This window comes from Ictidomys tridecemlineatus, chromosome 12 (assembly GCF_052094955.1).
Source record: "Ictidomys tridecemlineatus isolate mIctTri1 chromosome 12, mIctTri1.hap1, whole genome shotgun sequence".
In the NCBI taxonomy this organism is placed as follows: Eukaryota; Metazoa; Chordata; class Mammalia; order Rodentia; family Sciuridae; genus Ictidomys; species Ictidomys tridecemlineatus.
In genome coordinates, this window is record NC_135488.1 from 18,842,079 (window position 1) to 18,867,536 (window position 25,458).

Consider the following 25,458-nt stretch of genomic DNA (forward strand, 5'->3'; position numbering starts at 1 on the left):
CTAAAAATAAATAGGATATGGCCTACCTGAGGCCCATTCACCCCAATCACAGCACCTCTGCCACCAGAGACTGCTGGTCCCCGTGTGAGGTCAAGAGGATATGTTCTTACTACTTCAACTCAGCTAACCTTTGGTGACACAGAACTTTCTGGCCATCTTAGGTTTGGAAAAGTCAGGAGGTTTCTCTAAAGGAATTTAAAAAAAAAAAAAAAACAGGTAAGCAGCATTGCCTCATGGAGTGGGAAGGTGCCAGAAGGAAAGGCGTGCCCACTGTGGGAGTGCCCAGCCTGCCAGACAGATGAACAGGGAGGTGGGCAGCAAACAGCAAAGGAGGGGGTGAGAAGGAAGGAAGGAAGGAGGGCTCAGCCTTCCCCTGCGCAGCACAGCGACCACTGTTACTCAGCAGCAGCTGGAACACAGGCCATGGGGGCCTGGGGCAGAACAGCCTCTGGAGTCGCAGCATGACTGCTGGGTGCACATGGGGCACTGAGGCTGCCAGTCTTCGGCTCCTAGGTCAGGAGTAGACATGGGAACCTGAGTGGCTTCAAAGAGGGCTGAGGCTGCTCCCGCCTGGAAGTGGGGGAAACTGGCCTGCACCATGCCTTGATGCTTCTGGACAGTGGGCAAGGTGCTGCTCCAGTTCCCAGGAAGCTCAGGAACGGGGATCCCCTCGCCCAGGACAGCCCAGGGTCATGATCACCGTTTCCTTCCAGCCAGCTGGAAGCCTGAATGTGGCCCCTAGGATAATTGTTCTAAAACTCTGGAGTTAATTAAGATAGAGGATTAATTTATAAAATTAAGATTTCTTTTATAACTTCTGAGTGTAAAAGTGAGTCTCTTATAGGAAAGCATATAGTTGGATCTCGTTTTTGCAGCCACAGGCCTAACTCCTAGGAAGCTGGGGACAGGTGAGGACTCTAGTTAGTTGCTGTCCCACCTTAGCTCACCACCTGAGGTGACAGCTCCTCTGGCAGGGCTCCAAGGGCCCCACCTTCCCCAGGGAGACGGGGGCGGGGCTTATGCCAGGGCGGGAACTTGGAGCCTGGTCCCCCACAGCTCTGTGTGGGAGGAGCCCGGAAGTAGTGCCCTGGAGGCGGGGCTGCAGCTCCAGGTGTGGTGGGTCCAGCTCCCGGTATCCAGGAGCAGAGAAGGTGAGCTGGCCTGGAGCGGCCCAGGTCTAGAAGCCCACAGGAGGTTGGGACCCCAGGAGGACTCTGACGCCGCCCTGGAACCTCGGCCCCGGGTTGCCTGTCCCCTGGAGCCCAGGGCGGTCCCCACAGCGCCCACCGCCCGACCCCGCTGTCCTGGTTCTCACCTAAGGGCTTTCCTCAGCGGAGCTGCTGGTCACAGCTGGTGGGTTTTGATTTGCAGGGTCCTGTTCAGGATGCGGTGGCCTCAGCAGTGTGGCCTGCGCCTTGGACCTCAGAGGAGAAGAGGTGGCCTGATCCATCCGCAGGCCCCTGGAGAGGGGAGGGCCAATGGAGGAGCCCAGTGTGACCTGGGGGCAGGAGGCAGGTTAAAAGACAGACCTGCCCAGGTATTTCAGGTCTCACTGACTCTGTGTCCTTTTGTTTTCCTGTCGCACCTGTGGATTTTGTTTTAAGTCCTCGCTTTAAAAACCCTCTCCTGTTCCTTCTGTGTACCTGACCCATCATTTTAAACCATGTTCCAAGGTCACTTTTTGGTGTATGTGTGGTTCTGGGGATTGAACCCAGGTCCTTGAGCCTGTTAGGCAAGTGACCTACCTGAGCTACACCCTCAGAGACCCCTGTAAACTTTTTCCCCTCTGCCACGGGGTCAAGTTGCCAAGGCTGACCTCGAAGGTTCCTCTTCCTCAGCCTCCCTGGTGGCTGGCATGACAGGCATGCACCTGGGACTGTCACTCTAGCCTGTGATGGGAACTCATGTGCATCTGTCCAGGGCTAGGCATGGTTCTGCAGAGCTGTGCTCCAGGCTCCCTGCAGGGCTGTGGAGGCTTCTGCTGCCCAGCAGCCCTGGTGCCATGGCCAGGGCTCCTCCCACCCTGGGGCAGGCAGCTGCCCATTGCTGTAGGCTGACCTTATTTTCTTATGGCACCCTTACATACCCTGGAGTATGTTGGATTGTTTGTCCATTACGAGTCTAACAGGTCCTCTAGAACCTTCAAATAATTAGTAAAATTCCTAAAGAGTAAGTGAGCATGCAGAGAAATTGGGCTAATGGGAAGAATGATGTTGGATGATATTTTCATGACTTGAATATATTATCCAACATGAAGTTACATTTTATTACTTACAAAATAATAAAATAATGAAGCAATACCATGGGCTGAGCCAAAATAAATCCTCAGGATCTTAGGCATTCTGTAATAAATTTGCATCATTTGAAGTATAGAGTTGATCATCTCTGGGTAATGAAATGGAAGTAAAGGTATCAAAGCCAATGATCATCTGTTTCCAATTTTCTGTGATTTGCTTCAAGTGATAAAGTGGTGATATTTATTAATAATGGATCAAATAGGTTCATAATTGTTTTAGATAACAATTAGATGCCTTTACACTTTAGGCTATATGGGCACATTTGAGAACGGTTCCAGCCATTCTCTCATCCTTTGGGTCATTCCCCTCAGATGTCCTGTGAGACATTTTCTATGTGAGGCTTTAAGAGGAAGAAGAGAATATTCTGTAAAGAAAGCCTTGTGATCTGTGCATTATAAAATTAAATGGGTTCATTCAGAAATCAGAATTTCTATTGAAAGCTATTTGCATGAGCCAAATAAAACCTATTTCTAGGCGTCCTGGTGAAGACAAGGTTTTATCTTTATATGTCTCATTGTTTCTGCCTTGCGACCAGTTCGAGCTTCATGAAAGAAGGTTCAGTTCATAAGAAATTGCTAGTGAGTTTTAAATTAAAGACACAAGACTCTCATTACCTTTCACACAGCTCTGAGACGGCTTCTTCTAGCTCCCACTTCTAGCCACCTAATGTGGTGGCGAGGTTTACACAAGAGACTAGGGAGAGAGGGAGAGCATGCAGGGAGTAAGCTTTTATTGCGGAATAAAAAATTCAAGGGAAAATCCCATCCAGTGAACGTTAAGGGGTGCAGCATCCCAAGGTCAAGGGCAACGATTGGGTCTTCAGGTCAGTGGCCAGGCACGCCTCTGCATGGACAAGCCCTCGGACCTGGGAAAGGGTGGGGAATGGCTCTGACACAACTATGTTTGAGCGCCTCTCACCCAGCCAGGGAAGTAAGTCAAATCACGTGCGAGGATGGCCTCCCACAATTGTCTGGTTTTTTTTTTCTTGTTGTTGTTAAAATGAAATTCATAAGTTGGCAGACCATTTTTTCAGATGTGTAACTAGATGCCATTTAAATTACCCACCTTTAAATGGTAGACATTTTGTACATGAACACTGCCTGTCTGCACCTTTTTTAACAACCAGTCTGGGCTCAGGAGCCCAAATACCATTGTTAGCTGGAACATGTTCTTCAATTTGGCCTACTTGCCAGTATCCTCTGAGGTCATCTGTTCAATGAGCTTCGTTACTCCTGCTCCCTCACTGGCTTTCATAGAAACCACATACTGTCTATGAATCAGGGACACCAATCCCACAACATTGTGTTCTTTGAGCATCCAAAGTCCCACTTTTCACTTCACCATGCCTGACATAAGCAGTAATATTTATCAGCAAATGTGAGGTTTTCAAAGATCCAATTCTATGTGCTCCTTTCTCAAAGAGCATTAGGCAGGGCTATAGCATACATAAATATTAAGTAAAGGCCATAGTTTTAAAATGTCATCCATTGAATATCCATGTCTGAGATACTTTTTATTTTGGAGAAAGTATTTTTTAATAGGGAATTCCAACAGCTACGTAATAGTGAAATGAGAAATCTTGCATCCATTTTATTCTTTGTTTCTTATGATTTTTATCAGTAAGGATAAGATACTTTCTTGTTCCAATGCAGATGTTGCCCACTTCTGTAAATGGATGTGGGGTGTCACCTGCTACTTGCATGTTGTGCTTGACACTAATATCGTACTTGGTAGGTGGCAGAAAGTCAATACTGAAGTTAAGGTCTTGTGTTGTAGCAGCAGAGCTGAAGATCCTTGGTGTGCCACCTTCTGCAACCCATGCTGCTCTGTTCGAGTCCTTTAATGACTTCCTGGTGATGAGCATCATGGTCTCCTGGTCTTTGAGAATGGCCAAGCATTGCTCTGTGAATGTGGAAGATGGGCGTGTGGAAGGCTCCAGGGAGGATGGATCATTGAACATGTACTCTAATCCATATGCCTCTTTAATGACCTGTTTTTCTTCTTGGGTTTTAAGGGAGACAGTGCCCTCAGACACTTCTGTGCAGCTGGGAATGCAGGCTTCTGCTTCACCTTGAAGGAAGCATTAATGATTCATTTCCAGAAGACATCAGAAGAGAGAAGTGAGCCTCTGGTATCATGCAGGTTCCTTGCATTGCCCATGGGCTAGAAGGGAGAAGAGTTGCTTCATGAGATTTGATCCCCTTTTTCCTGAAGAGTTTCACACAGAGGTGAGTCCCCAGCATGTTTAGACACCATTTCAGACCCCTTTGTTGACGGAAATGAATCGCACCCCCTGATGATGTGGAAGAGCTAAAGATGTGTTTGCTATGAATTTTCTATTTTATTTCTCAGGGCCTGAGTCAAGCCAGCCATTGTGCTGTCAGCGCATGAGCTGCTGGTCAAATGTGAGGAAGTGGTCTTGCTTTATGAAAATACCACCCTGATTCAGTGAGCCAGAGGCAGCCTGCAGTCCCTGTTTTCCTATAAAGGCAGATTGCTGTGGATGGCCTCTGGCCTCGTCATGCAGCCCTGCTCAGAGTAGGGGATTGAGGGTCCAGGCAGATCCCTAGTTCCTTTTGACCTTTATTGCCATTGGGCCACCCCAGGGTCCTTGGACTCTACCTGGTCTTCTGGCCTGGGTCAGGGGATGTGAGGTTTGGAATCCCCCTCTGTGGCAGGATCCCAGGTCCCCCAGCCACTTGAGGGCAGCACATCCTTCCCTAATTGTGTTAGAGGGGGAGGATTCTCCCACCCATCCTCATCCATGCTCATCCCACATTTTGTCGCTTGACACCTGAGGACCTTTATTCATTGACTTAGTGGTTAGTGATGATGGTTACTAAGACTAAATGACTCTTTCAAGTCACATCACGTGCATGGTAGGGCTAGAGCATGGATCTTCCCAATTGATTTCATGGGACTCTCTCATGGAAACTGTGACTGCTTCCTAAACACACACTCTACATTTGCAGTGTCAAAATTCTTGGCACTGCCTCCTTGGCAAGTGTATCTTCTCTTCTATGTGGGAATTTCACAAATATTTTCCTTTTGTTTGTGGAGGTCATGCAGAAGGGATTTCATTTGAAATAGCCCCAACAAGAAATACCAGTTGTCTTTTTCACACATGGATGTGTGTAGTGAACACCTCTCTCTGTGTGCTTGCATGAGTTGCTCCTTTGAATTTGTTGAAGAATGGTTGGCTGGGGAACAAGGTAACGAGAGATGGATATCAATGGTTGTCAAGTATTCTGAAGTGAAGAATGTATTGAGGATATCAAGGCTTTTCTAGCCAGTTCCTATGGCTCAGTCAGGGATCAGTCAGAGGATTCTGTCTGGTAGACTCTTTGGAACAGATGTCAAAGTGGCCTGGTCTTACCCTGTCCAGGACTAAATGCTGAGCTTGAGTGGGAGCTTCTTGTCATTTCAAGCATTTCCATGAGTCTGTCCTCTGTTCTCTTGTATCCATGTGGTTTCTAAGAGGAAAGCGGAACAAAAATTGAAAGTATGGTGATTGATTATTTATACCAATGTTATTTCAATCAACTTTGTATAATACGAAATTAACTTTCTCCTAGTAAGATTTCATATGTGAGGAAATAATGAAAATATTGGGGTTAGGGGATGAGAATATGCAAATCAAACATTTTTGAGCACCAAGACCCGTTTTTTGTTTTTGTTTTTGTGTTTTTAACTTAAATAATAAAGTGCCAGAGGACCATACCTGCCATTCAGCCTCAACAACCTCCAGGTCCAGCTTCCAGGCGGCCCATTTCACCAGGGTGTGTGGGACCACACTGTCCTGGGATGAGAGAGCAGTACCCATGGATGTTGTCATCTCACAGAGTAGATATTGCCAGAGACAGTAGGGAGCTAGTGGCACATGAGGAAGGGAAGAGCTCTCAGGATGGGAAGAGGGGGCCGCTTCGAGACTCACTGGGTATGGCACGAGGCTGCTGGGTGTGGTGTTGGCCTGGGCCCACTGAGTGGGGCAGATCCGTGGTCTGTGTCCCTGTACCCTCCTCTGTAGCCTGTGTTGGCAGCAGATCAGGGAATTGGGATCAGAAGTGCTCCCAGTAACACAGGCACCAGCCCCCAGAGTGTGTGCCTCGCCGTTTCCCCACCTGGCCTGACTTGGTGCTTGTCTTGCCTCAGGGCTGAGACCCTACAGTCTCTGATGAGGGTGTCTGTGGTCCAGATCCAACCTGCATGGCCAACAACTCAGACCTTCAGCTGGGTCCTAGGCTGCTGCAACCAAACTCTGTCAACTGGGTGGCCGACAACAGAGGATGTGTCTTCCGTTGAGCTCCAGAGGCTCATCACAGTAGGTGTTGGGCTGTCCCAGTTCCATAACCCCTCCCAAGTTTCAAGGGGACTGTCCCCCCAACTCTCCCAGCCCTTCCCACTCTCCTACTGCTGCCCACGATCTGTGGTTCCCATATGGGCATCCCCTCCTGACTCCATCCTCACTTAGGCTGTATCCCCAAGTCTCCCTGGTCTCTGGGTCCAGACTCTCCTCTTCCTACAAGAATATCAGAAATTGGATTTGGTCCCAGTTGATGCCGTGTTCCATCATGTGAGCTCTTAGCTTCATCACTGTGCAAAGACTCTTTTTCCACACAAGTTCGCACGACTTTTGGCTGGCTAAGAATTTTTCAGGGGACACTTTTCTAATGAGTACACTTTCCTTCCTTCAGATCTCCCCCCAGTGAGCATTCCTCGCACCCTTGTCCTAGTTCCTTTATGGCAGGTTCCCTCCTTATGGCTGAGAGGACCTAGTGACCCCTGGATTCACACATTCTCCTTAATCACCAACACACTGCAGAATTCTCTATGGGACTGCGGTGTTTTGCATTGGAACCCACCCCCTGACCTCTAAAAGTGGTCTAGACAATTGGGTTGGCTCCCTCCCTCCTGAACCTCTTTGATGTCCTTTAAAGTAAGTTATTCTTTTGGATTCCTTCCACAGTAGGCAAGTCCTTGGATCCCCTGCTAGAAAGTCTTCCAGCCTGAAGGTCAGATGTGTCCAGATGTTGAATTGAAGGATATCAGCTCCTAGAAGCCCTCATCCTGGCTGCAGTGTTTCCTCCCCTCAATGCAAAGCAAGAAAGTGCAGTTGGCCCTGCACCCATTCTTCTGCATCCATGATCCCCACCAGCTGGAAATCCAAACTATTAGGAAAGGAGTTGTGTCTCTCTGGACAGATACTTCTCTCCTCATTGTTTCCTGGATCTTACAGTGTTACAGAGAATCACACTGCCCTTTCATTGTATTAGGTGTCAGAAGTCATCTGGAGATAATGGAAGTGCTACAGGAAGAAGATATGCAGGGTTTAAATGCAAATTACTCGGGCACTTTTGTAAGAGACTTGAGCCTGTGTGGACTGGTGTTTTGGGCTGACTTTGAACAAATCTCCCTTGGATTTCTTGTAACATTTCTGGTTTCTGGGCTTGGGAGTGTTCAGGACTTGTGTGTGAGTCAGCCTCATGGGGATGTGATGGGGGGCAGTCGGAGCTGTTGTGCAGAACCTCAGTGATGGCTTGTAAGGCCACCTGCAACACTGCAAGCAGCAGACGAGAAGGGAGCCCGCTCCCCTTGTGTTCAGCTTAACTCTTGTCTTATCCAAAATCATGACTTGTGAAATGTTGCAGAAATGGACTCATGCCAAAAGTTGGGATGTTCTGGGGAGCATGGGCTGTCATTCTATGCTCTCTCTGCATTATGATGTGTTAGTGGGTGGGAACTTGAAGACGTGCTTAGGCCATGGATTCTCCTTCCCTGGGAAAGGGCTTCTCAAATCAGCCCTTGTCCCTCTTTCACCTGCTTGCCCAGGAGGACACAACAAGAACGTTCTTACAAGTTGGCCCCCGGTCTTGGTCTTCCAGCCTCCCAAATTTGAGAAATAAAATCTGTGCTATGAATTACCCAGTGCCAATACAACACAAACTATGCTAAGATAAGTCAATCAGCAGTCTCCCAAGTGTTTACATTGTGGTAATTGACACCAAACATCCGTTTTGTAATTAAACCATTTTGGAGTACACAGTTGAGTGGCATTAAGCATGTTCATGTTGGTGTATAGGCGTCACCACCATGCATCTCCAGAACTCACGTGGACATACTCTTGCCATCAATGCTGAATTCTAGTGCCCTTGAGGCCTAGGAAAAGAACATGGTATTTACTTTTTATGAACCTGATAATTGAGAATCTGAGATAAGTGAAATCCTACAAAATTTGCCTTTCTCTGGACACGATCATTTTCAAGAAATGCAGATCACCCTCACTCGTGGGCATACCAGGTCCACTGCTAACTCTGCGGGTGTTTCAATTGCACTCTCAGTGACAGTGGTGACTGCGCACATGACCTGTGTGTCCAGCTCAGATCTCAGGATCTAGGGTCTTTGGTTCCACGCAGCCTATAGGTTGCCTGCTCCTCCAGATCTCTGCAGGCCAGTGGCACGAAGGCCCTGGGCCTGGTGGTTTCTTTAGTGAGTGCAATACGTGTCCACAGTGTCGTGGGTCATGATGGACTATAAATAGAAGCAATGCCTGGATACTCCTGGGATCTCAGTAGGCTCAGCCTGTGTGCTGAGAATTGTTGTGACCTCCTAATTAATGGGCCCCCAGAATCCCAGAGAAAAGGTCAAATCCAGAGCCAGTTGAACTTCAGTGTCTCTGAGAGAACTTTTGGGGTGGGGGGCCTGGATACATTGATGTGATGACTCTGATGCAGAGTCACGTGCTTCGAATCCAGGTAGAGGTGCTCAGGAGCAGCCTGGGCTGGCACGTGGGTTCCCCACCTCCACACCTGTGGAACATCTTGGGGCTCTGATTAGCACAGCAGCCTGACCACGTGAGGGCATCTGCTGTCTCTGCATATAGTGAGCTGGGTTTTCGTCACATCTCTCAACAATTCCACATAACATCAGCTCTGAACCCAGAGTCCTTGGCACTTAGTTGAGGCTCCATCAGCTCCCACCTCTCTACCTGACAGAGCCCTCCTGGCTCCCTCTGCACTCATTACATTGAAGATGAAAACCTGGAGGGTGGGACTTCCCGTCATCCAGAAGTTCGCAAACACATTCCACTGTGGCATTTGTTCCTGGAACCCAAATGGTTGGGGGTCCACAAGCACCCTGGCATCCATGTGTGGGAACCATGGTAGTATAATCAAGAAACAGGAAGGAGAGGGGTTGGACTGATCAGTACAGATGGCAGGGCATAGTACAGAGTGGAATGGAGAGTTCTCACCCGGGGTGATTGTTGTGATGTGCACAAATGCTCTGCTGGTGCTGGGGTGCCCGCATGGTTTCTGGGGTCTTGAAAGGCTACAGATGCCCACAGAGTGTTCTCAGATGCACAGTGGGAGGCCCGTTGCAATATATACATGTGGAAGAAGTAGGAGACCCCCTTAGTGTGGAGGTGCCATCTAGAAGGCAGCCTCACTTCTCTGAAAAACTTGATTGGAAAAAAAGGGTCCGTACCTGTGCCCAAAGGGCCATATATGCTCCTGGAAGTTGGTGGTGGAAATAGTTCTCCATCCATTAATCACTCCCTCACTCACTAATGTCCTTGTGTCCTTGAGAAAGGCTCTCCCTTTCCTGGTTTTCCTGAATAGAAATCCTCTTGCCTCTTGGGTGAATAGGGTTATGGGTTGTGCAGAGGGTGGTGGTTTACTGAGCATCTTAGAGACTGTCCTTTATGGAGCCTAATGATCCAAACTGGGGAATGAGGCCAGGGTCCTAACTGTGGTTAGTGTGAGGACACCATGGGTTCAGAGAGGGAAAGAAGGACAAGGGAAACTCAGATGTCCCTTCATGGCCCCTGGAGTTAGAGGACTTACCCCTTTGCACCTGGGATCAGGAGACCTCATTTCCTCGAGGACACGCACACTCGGACGTTAACCTTGAGTGTGGGTTCCTTTCTGGGGTCCAGGGCTGTTGTTAGCCACCAGGAATGACAGTGCTCTCCATGCTGAGTGGAGCCATTTTTGCCAGGAAAGAGAGCCTATGGTCACGCCTTGTGCAAAGCATCCCACGCCAGGGGCTCCCATCCCTACATTCCTGTCCTGAAAGGAAGCCACTCAGAGGCAAGGTGAGTCCAACCACCTCCCGTGTGTTCACTCATCACTGTGTTCCAGCATCACCCCAGTTCACAGTCCTGATGGGATTGGATGTGTCTCAGAATGTCACCCTCATGAGCTCTACCCTGCTACAGCTGCAGTTCTGCAGTGGGAGAAACTCAAAACCTCAAAACACATGCACATGAAAGAAAAGAGCAAGAGCCAGAGCCCAAACAGGCCAGGTGTGGCAAAGACAGCTGGAGTGCCTAGGTTGGGACTCAGAATTATGTCAGTGGGGTGGCATTGCTGCTGGCACCAGCATGATAACAGAGAGCCAGCCCTGCTCATTTTGGGGAGCAGTGTGTTGGCGAAGGCAGCAGAAATTGAGAGGCAGGATTGAGTTTGGCCCTAGGAGGAGGTTGGGTAAAAGGCCAGTGTGAGTTGGAGGGCTTGGGCAGATAGAGAGAGGCCAGGGCACACCCCAAAGCCTGGAGACTGCACTTGATGTCCAGGGTTGTGAAACACCACCTCCCCTCTTACTCACAACTGAGAGCAAGGGGCATTGATGAGTTCAGTTTTTGTGCGGCTGCATCCAAGGTGGCTTGGCTAGGCACCTCTGTTTCCTTGACTCAGGAGGCTGGGAGTCCAGGCTCCACTGAGGCTCGGCTGGGAGGATCGGACTCTGAGTTTATGCCTGTGTTCCTGGTAGGATCCATGTTGGCTGAGCCTCAGTGTTTTTGCAATGAGAGGATGGGTGACTGTCATGTCTTTATCACAGGACACACTTGCTAAATGGATTTGTTTGCTCTGAGGAGGAAAGAGAGAGAGGGGAGTGGTGCTGGAGACAGGGATGCAGACAGGGGTCATGGACTTGGCATAACTCAGTCTTGGAGGTGATATCCCATCACCTGTACCCACTTCAATTCCCATGAATCCAGAGGCTGAGCCCCCTTGAGGTGAGGGGTGAACCGGTTCTGGGCAGCAGGATGCTGTGGTACCTCGGAGTCTCTGTGAGACCCCAACACTAGACACACTTGGCCCTTTTGAAATCTTAGGAGAAGCCTTGGGAAGTTGTATGGCAGAGGGGAGCAGCCTCTGCATCTCAGTCCCCTCCAGCTTGCCATGGTGTAGAGAGGGAACTGCAGCCACGATGGGACGGACATTGGCCACATTCCTGTGTGGGACACAGGCCTGATTGAGTTGGGGTGCATTCTTTGTCTCTGCCCTTCTTGTGATTGTCCCATCTCTACATTTGTGCTTTAGCCACCTGTGAGTCCCATCTCTGGTTTCAGAGAGAATAGAGGGTGTTATGGGCCAATAGACACAATAAACCCTAGAGATTAGATGCTACCCTACTTTCCAGAAAAGACTGGGCACAGCATGAGTTGCACATTAATGGGACCAGGGTCCAAAAGCTGCTGAGAGGGAAGGACTAGTTGTGAATGCATTTTTGAAGGCTCCAAGCTGGAACTCTAGTGGCACCAAGCAGGGCAGATTTTGGTGGGGATGTTTGGGTAGTTGTTGGCGAACACCTGCGCACCTGAGATGGGTAGGCATGGAGGAGAAATCAGCAGCCCATAGGGCTTTTGAAAGTGGTCTTATGTGAAAAGAGGCTCAGGTATGGACACAGGAAATGACATCATTGCCTTGACAATGGATCAAACAGAACATGGAACCCTGGTATCCAGGCACCCACTTAACTGACCAAGCCATCCGAGCTCATTTGGTTGGAGAAACTGGAGTGAGAAGGATGTTCTCCTGTGGTTGCAAACAATGCCGAGCCTCAGGCTCCCAGGAATCTCAGGGGGGCCAACTAGCCCTTTTGTGGATGCACTGGGTGAGGCTTCATCTTAGACGCCAGAGCCTCTGGAGATTGTCGCAGAGGAGCTCAAGAATAACAGTAAGTAGCACAGGGCAGGTGAGCCCAGCAGGCCCTCTAGTCTAATCCCTGATGAATGGCCCAGGACTCCTATTCTGACTCTGTATGTGTGTGTGTGTGTGTGTGTGTGTGTGTGTGTGTGTTTGTACTGATGGGAACTGTCCCATTGTGCTTTGACTCTAGTGTATTTGCACAAGTCATTTTTCTGTTTGTCACCATTTCCATTTTGAACCCACCATTCTTGGTCCCAACCCAGGGTGAAAATGATGAGAACACGGAGGAGCCCTTCAGGGTACAGAGCCTTGAACCTTATAGGCAGGACCAGCTTAGGAATGAGCTCCTGCCTGTCATTTGTGGGAGAAACCTACATTTCAGCAGCAACATGGGGTTAATCTCCTGGGATTTCATCCCCACCCAGCAGGTGCTGGATCTCTTGTTCCCAAGGTAAGCACCAGACCACCAAGCCCAAGTGTGTAGCCCCCTCATGCCTGGGTTCTGGGGCTGCCATGTACCTCTCAGGGACCCAAAGGTTTGTGATACCTAATGAGATAGAGGACCACACTCATAGTGGAATGTCAGCCCCGAATGGGACGAGTCCTGGAGGTGCCTGCCACAGCCTTGCAAGGGGAGTGAACTTCCCCTCTCAGGCAGAGAAACCATTCTGACTCCAGCTGATCCACAGAGGTCCGTGGAGCACTCCCCACACACTGGGCACCACAGCTCAATGGTGTGCACTGAGCTCATTCCCAGGTGGACTCAGCAAGGCCAGGTGGTCTTTCTGGTGTGATGTTGGCTTTGTGAAGAACGTAGATCTGTGCCAGAGGCGTCTCAAAACTCGGGCCTTGGAAAAGCACTTTTGGGTTAATAAAGACATGTTAGTTTCCATAGTGGGACAGAGCATCCTAGCTGGGACATAGCTGGACAGGGGCTTTGGACATGGCAGCTCCCACACCCAGAGATATGTGGGAATCAGCAGTTTGGGCTCATTCACTGATGAACATGGAGAAAGCACCCACTGTGTGAAGACACGTTTCCAGTCACGTGTTTCATAATTCAGTGAAAAATGGGGTGCAAATGACTGCCATTGTGTCCCTTTTCATGGGGGTCAGCCTCAAACCGCAGGTGCCATGAGTACATATCCTACATGTGACTGCATCCCTGACTCCATGGGGCATAACTGCACGTTGTCCTCTTCAGTGACTATGGTGGACCCTTGGACCAACTTCAACATGGAATGGGCTTGGGGTCAAGAGGGTGGGCTCCTGTTTCTAGAGTAGGGACCTGCAAGGTGATTTGACTTGGGAAGGCTGAGGAAAGACTGCTCTCCCCAATTCAGTTTTCTGCCTGCAGTGTAAGGTGTGGGGCTTCAACAGTAGGAGGGGTAAGGCAGGGAGTTGTAGGTAGTCATGGTCCTCTGGGGAAGGCCCTGGAATAATGGATCCCCTACTCTACACCTCCCTGTCCTCCCTCAGGGCCACAGAGATGTGGTCTGCATTCATGGGAAAAGAGAGGTCCACCGCTACTCAGGGGGACTCAGTGAGAGCTCACAGAGAATGAGGTAGCATTGCAGCCCTCGCCAGGGGAGGAGGTGTCTCTTGAGCCCTGAGAAGAGTGGGCAGGAGGACAGACACTCCTGGAAGGTGCATTCCAGGTTGGAGAGCAGGTAGCCAAGAGGAAGAAGAGTGTTGGGCCTGCCCAGAGGAGGGGAGAGCTGGTCATACCATGAATCTAACGCTCCTTCGTTGAAGGTTCTTTGCCTAGTGACCTGTCCTGTCCCTGCCTGTACAGCCACTGTGTCTTTCCTGAGGTGGACTGGTGTGTTCAGAACCAGGGACGGTTCAGGAGGGTAGGGTCAGAGGTTTGCTCTGGAGGCCATGGCGAAGGCAAGGCCAGGGTTTTGCTGACTCCACACCTGCCTCCCCACAGTGCCTCACCTTCCTTCCTGGGGACCTGGGTGAACTTCCACACCGAGGCTTCCCATCAGCCTCCAGGCTCTCTGAGTCTGCAGCAGCTGCTGCCATATGTGTGGCTCCTCGTGAGTGGCTTTAACTTGGAGCACCAAGCACACCACCTGCTGGCCCCTACTGAAGATGGCATATCAAGCCAGGCAGAGCCTGAGAGCCAGGCGGACTGTGGTGAGTACCTAAGGGTATATGAGGAAAGGTCTGACTGTTGTTCCACTGCAGGGAGTCTGTATGCCTGGTGTTGGGTTGGAAATTAGGATAAGCCTTTGTCCATTCAGGAAGTGACCCCAGTCTGCAAAGAGGTCCTGTGTGGGCTAAGGGTCTGAGTTCTTCCTGGCAGCAGGGGTATTGTCTGTCTGTGTGAAGGTCAGGGCAAGGCAGTCATGTTGGCATCTTTTCTCCTCTAGCTACAAGCTCAGTTCCTGTCACGGCTCCTAAGCCAACCCCAGAGCCAGAGCCTTCTCCCAGGGAAGGGGCAGAGCCGGAGTCCAGGACATCAGGGGTCTCCACTCAGTACTCCCCACGGCCCAAATATACCAATCCGATGAGAGGCAGGTGCGTCATTCGCATCTACCTGGAAAATGAAAGGACAACACAGTATAGGAGCATCCTGGTGAGTCTTCGAGCAGGGGAGTCTCCTGGGAGCCCACAGTGGGGAAGACCGAGTCCATAGCAAACACTTTGGACTAGGCCTGTCTTCTTGAACTGGAGCTTTTGGAAGGTCAGGAAGGAGAGCAGAAAGTGAGGAAGAGAGAGGCGGGAGAGCAGCAACATGCCAGGTCTGGGTGCGAGTGGGCCTGCGTGTTTGGGGGTGTGCAGGTCAGAAGTGCAGGAGTGAGTGCTGGGTTCAGAGGAGGTCAGAGAAATATCAAGGGTACAGGCCATCCTCTACTGACCTTGGTATTGAGGAGGAGTATATTGAACCGTGGTATTGAGGAGGAGTATATTGAAGCAGAGGAGTTGGCAGTCATTTTCTTGTGTGTGGGAGGGGATATGTTGCTGGTTGAAGGGAAGGGAGCCATTGTAGAATGATTGGGGTGGGTAGGTGTGGGTCACAGACAACTGGGGGCCTTGGAGGGGCCCATTAGTGTCCTAGTTTGCATGTATGTGAATAGAGATTTAGCGGGTCTCTCTGCAGGATCTTCCTGGGTGTGGAGTATCCATCATGAGACTCTGGTGACCACCTCCAGGGGAGCCATGTTGAACCACTGCACCTGCTGGGTCCAAAACTCCTGACACCCCAGCAAGCACTGAAACTCTCGAGCCCAGCAGCTTCCATGCCTATCATTAAAGAGTCCGTGTGTGTGTTGTGCCTGGGTGTCAAGACCAAAGCACCTAGGTTTTGTGCCTTGTCCACACAAAAATGCAGCTGCATCCCAGACCAGAGCAGGGATATGGAAGTCCACTGGACCATTCCTCCCATCTGTGGGGACTAGAGTGTGCCTTTTGGTCCTTATTCCCTTGTCCCTGTAGGGCATAGCAGGTTGAAGCAAACTCTTGTACCAAGATTGGACTAGAGGCTCATAGGAAGACCCCACGTGTTCACATGAAGGCCTCAGGTAGCAGGGTATCAAGATGGTGCCCTTGTGTTGAGAGCTCTCTTGTCTCTGATTGTCCTCGAGCACTGTCCTCTGGGTAGCTACTCCCAAATTCCCTCTCTGATGAGCTTTCTTCAACCCTGCTCAGGTGACCTCCCAGGACAGGACTCCAGTCGTAATCCGCAAGGCCTTAGATGTACACTTGCTCCAGCAGAAGGATCCAAAAAACTATGAGCTTCTGCATATTGTCGAGAACCATCAGAGTAAGTGGAACCATCAGAGGGTAGGGAGCAGTGAGTCACAGTGGGCTCACGATAACTGGGAGACAAAACACAGTGTGCGTTGGCCCAATGCCCAGGAAGAGTATGGTGGGACTTGTGCACAAAACAAAGTGTAATGATGGGGCATAAATCTGCAGGTTCTTCATGTTCCCCAGGGGCTGTGGACCTGCCTATCGTGTTCTTTCCTTGGCCTGAGGAGGCATTGCAAAGCTATTATCCACAAAGGGCCAAGAAGAGAGGCTTCTTTGTCTTGTGTCAAAGAAGACAGACAACCACAGGGTGCCTACTTTGGCAGCCTTTCCTGACCTAGATGAGTACATGAGAAAAGCAGTTCAATGAAGAATCATTTCTGGCTTCCAATCTTTTTATTCATTGCAAACTGAGTCCACTTAGGACCAGAGGCCATTTCTAGAGAGAAGTGTGTAGTAGAATAGAACCCTTCACAGCTTGTAGACTGTTCTTGGAGAGAGAGAGGGAGGGAGGGAGGGAGAGAGAGAGAGAGAGAGAGAGAGAGAGAGAGAGAGAGAGAGAAAGAAAGAAGAAGGAGAAGGAGGAGGAGGAGGAGGAGGAGGAGGAGGAGGAGAAGGAGAAGGAAGAGTAGAAAAATGAAAATAAGTTGAAGGAGAAGACCATGAATAAGAAGTTCAAGATGACTATAAGAAGAAGCATGAGGAGAAGATGAAGAAGAACAAGAACAAGAAGGAGAAACACAAGGTGAACAAGAAGTATAACAATACATTGATTAAAAATGTGAATGAGAATTATACTCATGAGCAGGAAATGCAGTAGTGGGGAATTCAAGAGAAATATATTGCTCTGGATGGCACAGCCCTGCTGTGGACATCCTCCACCCATGCTCAACACACCTCCAAACCATACCCCTCCAATTAGTGTAGCCCTGTATGAGTGTATGAATCCACTGGCAAGGTGGAGGCACCCACCATCAAATGCTTTTCCCCAAACCCACCTGTGATCATTGCTGCAGTGGGGAGAAAACCTTCAACACATGAGTCTTTTGTGACCAATCCAGATACAAAGTCTAGCTGTTTCTCTTTGTTGGGTCCAACGTGAACTAAGAGAGTCTGGGGTTCAAGGGGCTATTTCCTTGAAAGGTGTTCCTGTAGTGGACCTCCTGTGCATAGAGGGTCCTCAGGGAGGAATCAGTGGGGAGTCTTTGGTGGAACAGTAGCTGGATTCGGGGGCTCTCAGGTCTGCGTGTGAGACCTGAGCTGGCAGAGGCTCTCAGTTGTGGGGGATGTTGGGTAGTGTATTTTTTGAGTGTCACCTACCACGCCTCTGCCCCTGCCTCTCCAGAGCTGAGGGTCCCTGCTGATGCGAAAGTATATTACAGCCTGATTGGAGGAGTGCATTATAACTTTCTTCTTCGGGAAACAGATGCCAGCAAGTCGTTGAAGGTCAAGCCAAAGGAGGTAAACAGTCACCTTCTTCACTCTTTACTCCTGGTGCCACTCCACATCCTCCAAGGGGACAAGAACCTCAGGTTCTGGATGGATGTTGTAGAATGCCCACAGAGCCAACTGCCAGGCTGTGTGGGGTGCAGGTGCTGGGCTTTGCTGATGTTGTCATCCCCCACAGTTCTTGGAGCCTTCTGTGGCAGTGGCATCCAGGACCCCAGCAGCTGTGAGCAGCAGCTCTGCAGTGGCTGCAGGATCATTGCCCCAGGCCACCCAAAGCAATGAGTGCTGCATGAGAAAAGTCACCAGTAGCAGCTCCTCACTGCTTCACTCCAGCGAGCAGGTGGAAGACAACCGCTTTATTTATGTCCTCCTAGAGGGACAGAGCGAGAGAGAGTCAAAGCGCATCCTGGTAAGCCCGACAGTAGGGCTGCCTCCTGGGTGTCCACACAGTGGAAGGCAGGAGACACAGCCAACCCCGGGGCTGTGGTGGGAAATAAAGAAGAGAGAGGTCCATCTTAAGGGCTTGACCTGAGGAGGGAGAGCATCAGCATGCCCAGCTCCAGTGGTGAGTGGGTGTTGTAGTGTGGGTTTTGCAGGCCAGAAGTGCAGACGGAAGTTCTGTGGACAGATGAAGTCAGAGATATGTCCAGGGTGCAGGCTGCAGTGCCTAGAACTTGGTATTCTCAATGAGTGAGGTTGGAGCAGAGGAGGTGGCAGTGACTTGTCACATGTGTAGGAGGGGATGTGTTCCTTGTAGCAGGGAAGAGAACCTCCTTAGCATGACTAGGTGTGGGAATTTGGGGTCGGGATCACCTGGGGGGTCATGCCAAAGCTTCGGAATGTTAGCCTTTGCATGTATGTAAATGCGGAGCTAAAGGGGTTCTTGGCAGAATTTCTATGGATGTGCAGTAGACACGCTAATGCTGCAGGTGTCCAGCTTCAGAGAAGACACGTTCAGTGACTGCCAGTGCTGAGTCAAGTACATCATTACAACCAGACCCCCACCGAGCTTCCAGAGGCCAGGGCCTCTCAAGGCTATCATGAAGCACTCAAGTACACACTCTTGTATCTGAGTCTGTTTTGTGTAGTGGCAGTCAGGACCAAAATTTTCAGTGCGTCTGCCTCTTCCACGCACAAAGGCAGCCTGCACCCCAGAGCACACTTGGTGCACAGATCCCTGGCCCATTGCTCTCGTCTCAGTGAGATGAGAGTGTGTCTGTGCATAGGCAGCTTGGTCCTTTGACCTGAGTGGAATGTGGCTCCCCAGGGGGAGGGGAGATGGCAGGTACAGGCAGATATTTGTACCAAGATTGTTCTAGTAGCACGTTGCAAGAACCCAGGGGTTATATGGAGGCTACACTCAGGTAGCAGGATAACAAGATTGTGCCCTTGTATATGTAGCTGAGATTTCTCCTGAATGTTTGACCACAGTCTTCTGGGTAGCTCCTCTAAAAGCCATTCTCTGATGACATTTATTCCACCCTGATCCAGGTGACCAGTGTGGATACAGTGAAGAGCCTCATCCGCAGGGCCTTGGACCAAAATTTGTTGCAGCATGAGGATGTGGACAACTTTGAGCTGCTGAGAATGATTCCTCTGCATGAGAGTAAGTAGGACAATCAGACAGTGGGGAGACATGATCCACAGTGGGCTCAGGATAACTCACAGCCAAGAGAAAGTGGGCCTTGGCCACAAAATACCAAAGTGTGGTGGGCCTGGTGCAGGAGACCAAGTGCAGTGATGGGCGTGTCCAATGTGGAGGTGCTCAATGAGGCCCAAGGGGGCTGCTGAACCTCCCTAAATGTGTTCTCCCCTGGACCTGGTCTGGCAATGTGAAGCTAATATCCATGAGGGCAAGGCAGAGAGAGGCTCAATCCATCATCAGTTTGGTTTATGGCTCACTGATAAGGATGCCTTCAAATGAAGAGGAGGAGAACATGGGTCCTGATTGGATCAGCATTGCTATGGACGGAAGCAGCACAGGTCCCAATCCATGGCCAGGATATGAGAAGTCCTGCCTACTCACAGGAATGTCAGGATTGCAGCAACTGGGAACAGGACTCAGTGAAGAGGAAGTCAAGGCTAGGGGACAGCCTGTTTGGGTTCTTTCGGGAACAATTCCACGTTCTCTGTGCTTGGGTGCCCATCTCCTGAAGATATCAGAATGGCCAGGTTATTATTCCTTCCAGCAACAAAGAAGGGCTCTGAAGAACAGAGGCCACAATGCTGAGCTGTCCACAATGCCAGTGCTCTTTCCTTTCTTGTGAGCCAAACACTCCTAGCCTTCACCATCCCAGCCTGTCCACAATAGAACCCACCATCTGTCGGGCACGTAAGTGAGTTTTCCAATTTTCCCACACCACCTCATTTGGGTTGGCTCTGTCTCACACATGAGGAAGACTGAGGTGCAAGGAGCTGGGCAAGGGGCAGTGTCTGCGAATCTCAGGGACTTGGGAGGCAGTGCAGGGGGATGGGGATTTCCAAACAACCTCAGAAACTTAGGGAGACCCTGTACCCAAGTAAAAAGGCCTGGGAATGGTCTCAGTGCTTAATTGCCTCTGGTTTTATCCCTAGTACAAAAATAAGCCAGTCAATAAGGAATTACCAAACTGAGAATCTACGAAGATGATTTCAGAAACAGACTTTCAACCCAAGCATCAGTTGAGAGCAGGCTCCAGACCAGGGGAGGTTTGTGTGTAACAGACGTCAAAAGGGAGGACTACGGGGGGCCTGGAACCCACTAGGTGTGATGGCATCTATGTCTTATGGCAGGAGGGTGGCAGTGATGCTGGCCCTCTCCTAGATTTTGGAAACCTTGTTTTCATTGGGGAAACTTTATGGAGGTGGAATCTATTTTAGCAATCCTGGTCCAGATGAGGTGCGGACTTCCACAGGTAGAAGCCTATCCAGAATACGATGTCTGTTAGGAAGTCTTTCCTGACTGTGACAATGACAAAGAAAGGAAGTCACTTGTCTTTGGTCTTGGTTTCACTCCTGGCCATTGATTGAGAACTGATTTCATCTTGGACTACTGAACAGAGGCTGCATCTGGGCAGAAGAGTGTGATAGATTTGAACTCCTCAGGATGCCCCACCATTGCCAGAGATATAAGGAGAAGGAGGAGGAGAAAGAGGACACAACTGAGTGGGGAGAGGATCACACGATGAAGAGCAGGAGGAAGAAGAAGAAAAAGAAGGAAGTGAACAGAAGGAAGGGTGGAGGGAGATACACAAGAAGAAGAACAAGAAGGAACCATGTAAGAACAAGAAGAAGACCCAGAAAGAACTACAAGAAGATGCAGGACAGAAAGAAGAGCCAGAAGTAGAACAAAAACCAGAATAAAAGTACCAAGCAGACAGCTCATGATGAGAAACAAGGGGAAGGAGAGCGAACCTAGAAAACAATAGAGTTCTCCAGGGCACCACCCTGCTGAAGTCCTCCCATGTCCATGCCCAACACACCTCTGATGGATACCACCTCCCCTCCACGTAGTCATCCATGAGTGGATTCATCCAGGGCAAGGGGATGAATTCGCCCACCATCCAACGCTTCCCTGAATGCCCATGTGTGAGCATGGCTGCCCTGGGGAGAAAGGCCTAAGCACAGGAGCCTTTGCCAATCCTGATGCAGAGCCTAGCAGTGTCCCTTTGGCAGATCCAACCTGCACTGAGAAGTTCTGGGCCCAAGGTGCTGTTTCCATTGCCTGGTGCTCTTTTGGTTTAGAATCCTGTACATCATCTTCTCCAGGGAAGAATCACTGAGGGAGTCTTTGGTGGCACTGTAGCTGGATAGGAGGGCTCTCAATTCTGGTGCAGGCTCGCCCTGGCGGAGACTCTCAGGGGTTGTGTGTGTTTTGTGGTAAAATCCTTGAGTGCCATCTAACAATTCTCTCCACTTTGCTCTGCAGAAATCAAGGCCCCTGACCACTCACCCATGTATCAGTCTAGGACCCCGCGGATAAAATATTTCATCGTGAGGAAACGCCGCGAGGTCAAGAGAAAGGAGGTAAACACCTACCTTATTCAAGCTGTACTTGTGTTGCCATTCCACTCCCACCTGGGGAAATAAGAAGCCTCAGCACCTGGACATATGTGCTAGAAGCCCATAGAGCCAACTGACAGGCTGGGGTGGCTTTCTGTTTCTGGGTTTGCTGATGTTCCATCCCCCACAGTTCTCAGAATCAACCTGCAAGTCCTCCAGGCCGCATTCCCACAAGCAGGTGGGAGACACCTGCTTAATTCGTGTCCACTTAGAAATACAAAGTCCAAAGTCGGCCAAGAAGGTCCTGGTAAGCCTGGGAGCAGGGGTGTCCCCTGGTGCTTACACCTGGGTGGGGAGCAGACACTGGTCCAATACCATGGACTACTCATGCCCTCTTGAATTTGGAGCTTCTGGATGATCAGGAGGATAGATGGGAATCAAGAAGGGAGAGGTCAGTGTGAAGGGCTGGAGCTGAGATGAGGGAGAGCAGCAGCTTGTCCACCACCATGTCTGAGGGAGTCTGTGTGTCAGGTGGCAGCATGCAGTCCAGAAGGGCAGAGGCAGGTATAGGTGACAGATGAGAACAGGCCAGGACCTAGATTGCAGGTTCCACTCTATGGGATGCTGACATCTATGGAGGAGGACAGCAGTGTGAGGTTCTGCATGTTCCTTGAACAAGGAGCTGAGAGGGTCTCTCTGCAGAGTCAGTATGGATGTGGAACAAGCACACTAAATGTCCAGGTAACCCAATGACCACCCTTGCTGGATGAGGTGCCCTCCTACACCCCAGCCAGCACTGAGCCTCTGGAGGCCAGGAGCTCTCGTGGCTATGTTTCAGCACTCCTGTGTGTGGTCATGTTCCTGGGTCTGATTTGGGCCCTGGCAATCCAGACCAAAGCCTGTAGGTTTTGTGCCTAGGCCATTCCCAATGCCGCCTGCATCCTCGGGCTGACCTGGGATCTTGGAGGCTATTGTCCAATTCCTCTCAACTTGTGGGATGAGATTGCATCTGTATGCAGGTAGTGGGGTCCTTTCACTTGGAGAGAAGTGCAGCTGCACAAAGAGCAATGGCAGGTCCAGGAAGTTATGTACAAGGATTGGGCTAGTAGCCTATGGGAAGAGCCCACGCGATGAGGAGGAGGTCAGCCTCAGGTAGTAGGGTCATGGATGTTGCCCTTGTATTTAGAGTGGAGGTGCCTCCAGAATGCCCCTGCCCACTGTCCTTGAGTAGTCACTTCAAGGCCCATTTCCTGAAGGCCTGTCTCCCATGCTGCTCCAGGTGACCTGCCAAGATCGGGCTCCTGTCGTCATCCGCAGGGCCCTCGACCGACACTTGCTTACTCAGGAGAAGCCGGAGGATTATGAGCTGGGCCAAATCATCTCTCACCGTCAGAGTAAGTGGGACAATCAGATGACAGAGAGCAAGGGTCAGGATGTGGACTCAGGTCAACTCTTAGCACCAAAGTGTAGTCTCTGACCCCCAAGAACACTCCAATAGGTGTGTTGGGTTCGTGAACAAAGCCAACTGCACTTCTGCTGGTGGAAGGTCTCGAGGTCCAATGGTATACCCCAGTGGATATTGTGGCTCCCCACCAGGTGCCTCCCCTGTACATGAACAGGTATCCAAAGCTGACATCTTTGAGGAGTGAGGAGGAAAGCCTCTTTCCAGGAGCAGTATGCTTTCATGGTCTGGGATAGGAGTGGTTTCAGAGGAACATGGAATGCATGGGCTAAAGAGGGAACTGGCATTTTGTGGACTGAAGCAGTAGGATTGAAAGCCTTCTGTGTGACCAGAAAACCTCTGCCTTGGCAGAGCATTGCCAGGATTCTAGCAAGCAGTAACAGGATGAAATTGGGAAGAAAACACAGCCTGGGAGACAGCTTGAATCATCTGTCTTTGCATAAATTCCATGGTCTTCTGTACCTGAGTTCACTTGCCAAGGAGTGATCACAATAGCCAGGTTATGATCCCTAACTAGAGTCAGATGAGGGCTTCCTGAGCACGTAGCCACAAAGCTCATCTGATAATAATGCCAGCACTTTTTCGTTGGTTGGTTGGTTGGTTTTTGTGAGCCAAACACCACAGCAGTCATTATCCCAGCCTATTTATGCTGAAGACCACCATCCCTATGAGTTCTAGAATCACTTGTCTCCTATCTTAACCTACTGTTAGGTTAGTAGAATCAATGGAAGAGGAAGTCTGTCTGGGGCCTTGGTAGCCTTAGAAATTCATAGCAGAGATCTTGACATCCAACCCAGAAGGGATGGAGAACAGGCTCTAGGTTAGAGGAGGGTGACAGGAAACACGTGTTCAGAGGAAGGAGAAGCGGGCTGTTGTATTCTCCCACTTGGGGTCATGGCACCACTGGACCATACACCATGTTGGAGGGAAGCATTCCCTTTGCTGGCCTTTGGAACCATTGTTCTCAATAGAGCAGCATTTGGAATGTGGCCTCCATTCTCAGAAGCCTGGTTCACATGGAGGCGGGCTCCACCAATGCAGAAGCATGGCTCTAATGTGGTATTTGTGCTGGTCAGCCTGTCCTCACTGTGGCCATACTTGAGGAATCCTAGGCCTTTTCTCTGGCTTTCACAACTTTCTCTTTGGTTGTGTACTGAGGCTGTCTATAAAGCTCTAGTGTGTGGCAGTGGAGAGCTTCTCAGCCCTTGCCAAACAGGCATAGACTGGGAGAGAGAGAACAAGGCTGGGAGAGAGGGAGAGAGAGAAAGATGGAGAAGGAGGACCTCTACTTGGAGAATGAGGATTCAGTGGATCCTACAGGAACAAGGTATTATTGCCCAGGGCGCACCCCTGTTTAGGTCTTCCTCCAACCACGCTCAACCTTTCTTCCAGTCCCTCCCACCTCCCAGTAGTGTATTCATCTTGAATGAGAATTTTATGTTGACACCAGAGCACTCACCATCCAATGCTTCCCTCCAAACCCACTCATGAAGATGGCTCATGTGGGGACTGAATCTTCGGCACAGGAGCCTTTTGTGGGAGATTTCAGATGCAAACCCTAGTGGTGTACTTTGGCAGATGTAAGAGGACCTGGGATGTTCTGGAGTCCAAAGCTTTTGGTAGGAACCGACATTAGGTCTGTGGAAGTGCTCTGCCTAGTTCTTCCTCAGGGAGGACTGTGGAGGCTGTCTTGTTGGTATTGGTGCTGAATTGGAGAGCTCTCAGGTGTGTGGCTCTGGCCTTTTCTGGCACAGGCTCTCAGATGTTGGGGTGTCCCAGAGAGCACCTCCTGAGCCACCTTATTTTGTATACCCCTCTCTTTCCAGAGCTGAGGATTCCAGCGCAGGCCAACGTATTTTACGCAAAGAACCCTCACAGAAAACCCATCTTCGTGCTGAGGAAAAGGAGCCACCCCCAAAATAATGATGAGTGGATCCAGCCTCAACCTCCCTCTCGTCCTACAAAGAAGGCTCCAGCCCTCCTGAGGATGCTTGCAAAACCATTCTGCTGCTGTGTGCCTGGGCAGGGCTGAGGCAGCCCAGAAATATTTACATTGATAATTATTTTCTTCAAAGTTTGTATCTATAGTTTGCCATTGTCCTTGACCTTGTTTAGTAACATAGTTGTTACTCTATCCTGTATTTGTTGTTTCCATTAATATATTATTATTTTAAAATATATATGTTTTTGTTTCCTGATCTACTGTGATGATTTGAGTATACTAAATGTAGCAGTGATTCCTAAAGGACACATCCAAACCAACAGGAAGGAATGTTTCCTTGTATTAGCAAGAAGTTTGGTTTTTAGGAGTTTGGCAGATGGCATTATCTGAGTCAGTTTTCCAATGGGGGCAATGAAGTATCGGCTATCTTGGTACAAATACAAACAAAGACACACTAGAGCGCACACACACACACACACACACACACACACACACACACACACACACACTAGAGCACACACACTGACTGAGCGATAGATACACAGATGGAGTTGGTCTCTTCTGAAATACTTTGGAGATGTGGTTCTGATTTCTCCCATTTTGGAGTATTTTCCATTGATAAGGTGTCTTGCAAAT

General features: G+C 49.9%; 1 protein-coding gene across 8 annotated transcripts in view; it reads left to right on the forward strand.

Annotated features, from left to right (window-relative positions):
- Positions 1-25,078, forward strand: part of LOC144369092 (uncharacterized) — a 41,507-nt gene extending 16,429 nt beyond the window's left edge. For 4 of the 8 annotated variants that reach the window (XM_078028149.1, XM_078028145.1, XM_078028147.1 and 1 more), the window contains exons 7-19: positions 4,312-4,525; positions 6,450-6,618; positions 7,264-12,680; positions 14,163-14,371; positions 14,608-14,813; positions 15,887-16,001; positions 17,334-17,449; positions 17,616-17,846; positions 18,929-19,043; positions 21,345-21,442; positions 21,609-21,725; positions 22,698-22,812; positions 24,707-25,078. In XM_078028149.1, coding sequence (XP_077884275.1) covers positions 12,313-12,680; positions 14,163-14,371; positions 14,608-14,813; positions 15,887-16,001; positions 17,334-17,449; positions 17,616-17,846; positions 18,929-19,043; positions 21,345-21,442; positions 21,609-21,725; positions 22,698-22,812; positions 24,707-24,912 — 1,896 coding nt within the window. In that variant the 5' untranslated portion in view covers positions 4,312-4,525; positions 6,450-6,618; positions 7,264-12,312 and the 3' untranslated portion in view covers positions 24,913-25,078. Of the gene's footprint in view, positions 1-1,371; positions 4,526-6,449; positions 6,619-7,263; positions 14,372-14,607; positions 14,814-15,886; positions 16,002-17,333; positions 17,450-17,615; positions 17,847-18,928; positions 19,044-21,344; positions 21,443-21,608; positions 21,726-22,697; positions 22,813-24,706 lie in introns of those variants that run through there. The other 4 variants (XM_078028146.1, XM_078028150.1, XM_078028151.1 and 1 more) reach the window with 4 other exon arrangements.
- Positions 25,079-25,458: the final 380 nt, after the last annotated feature.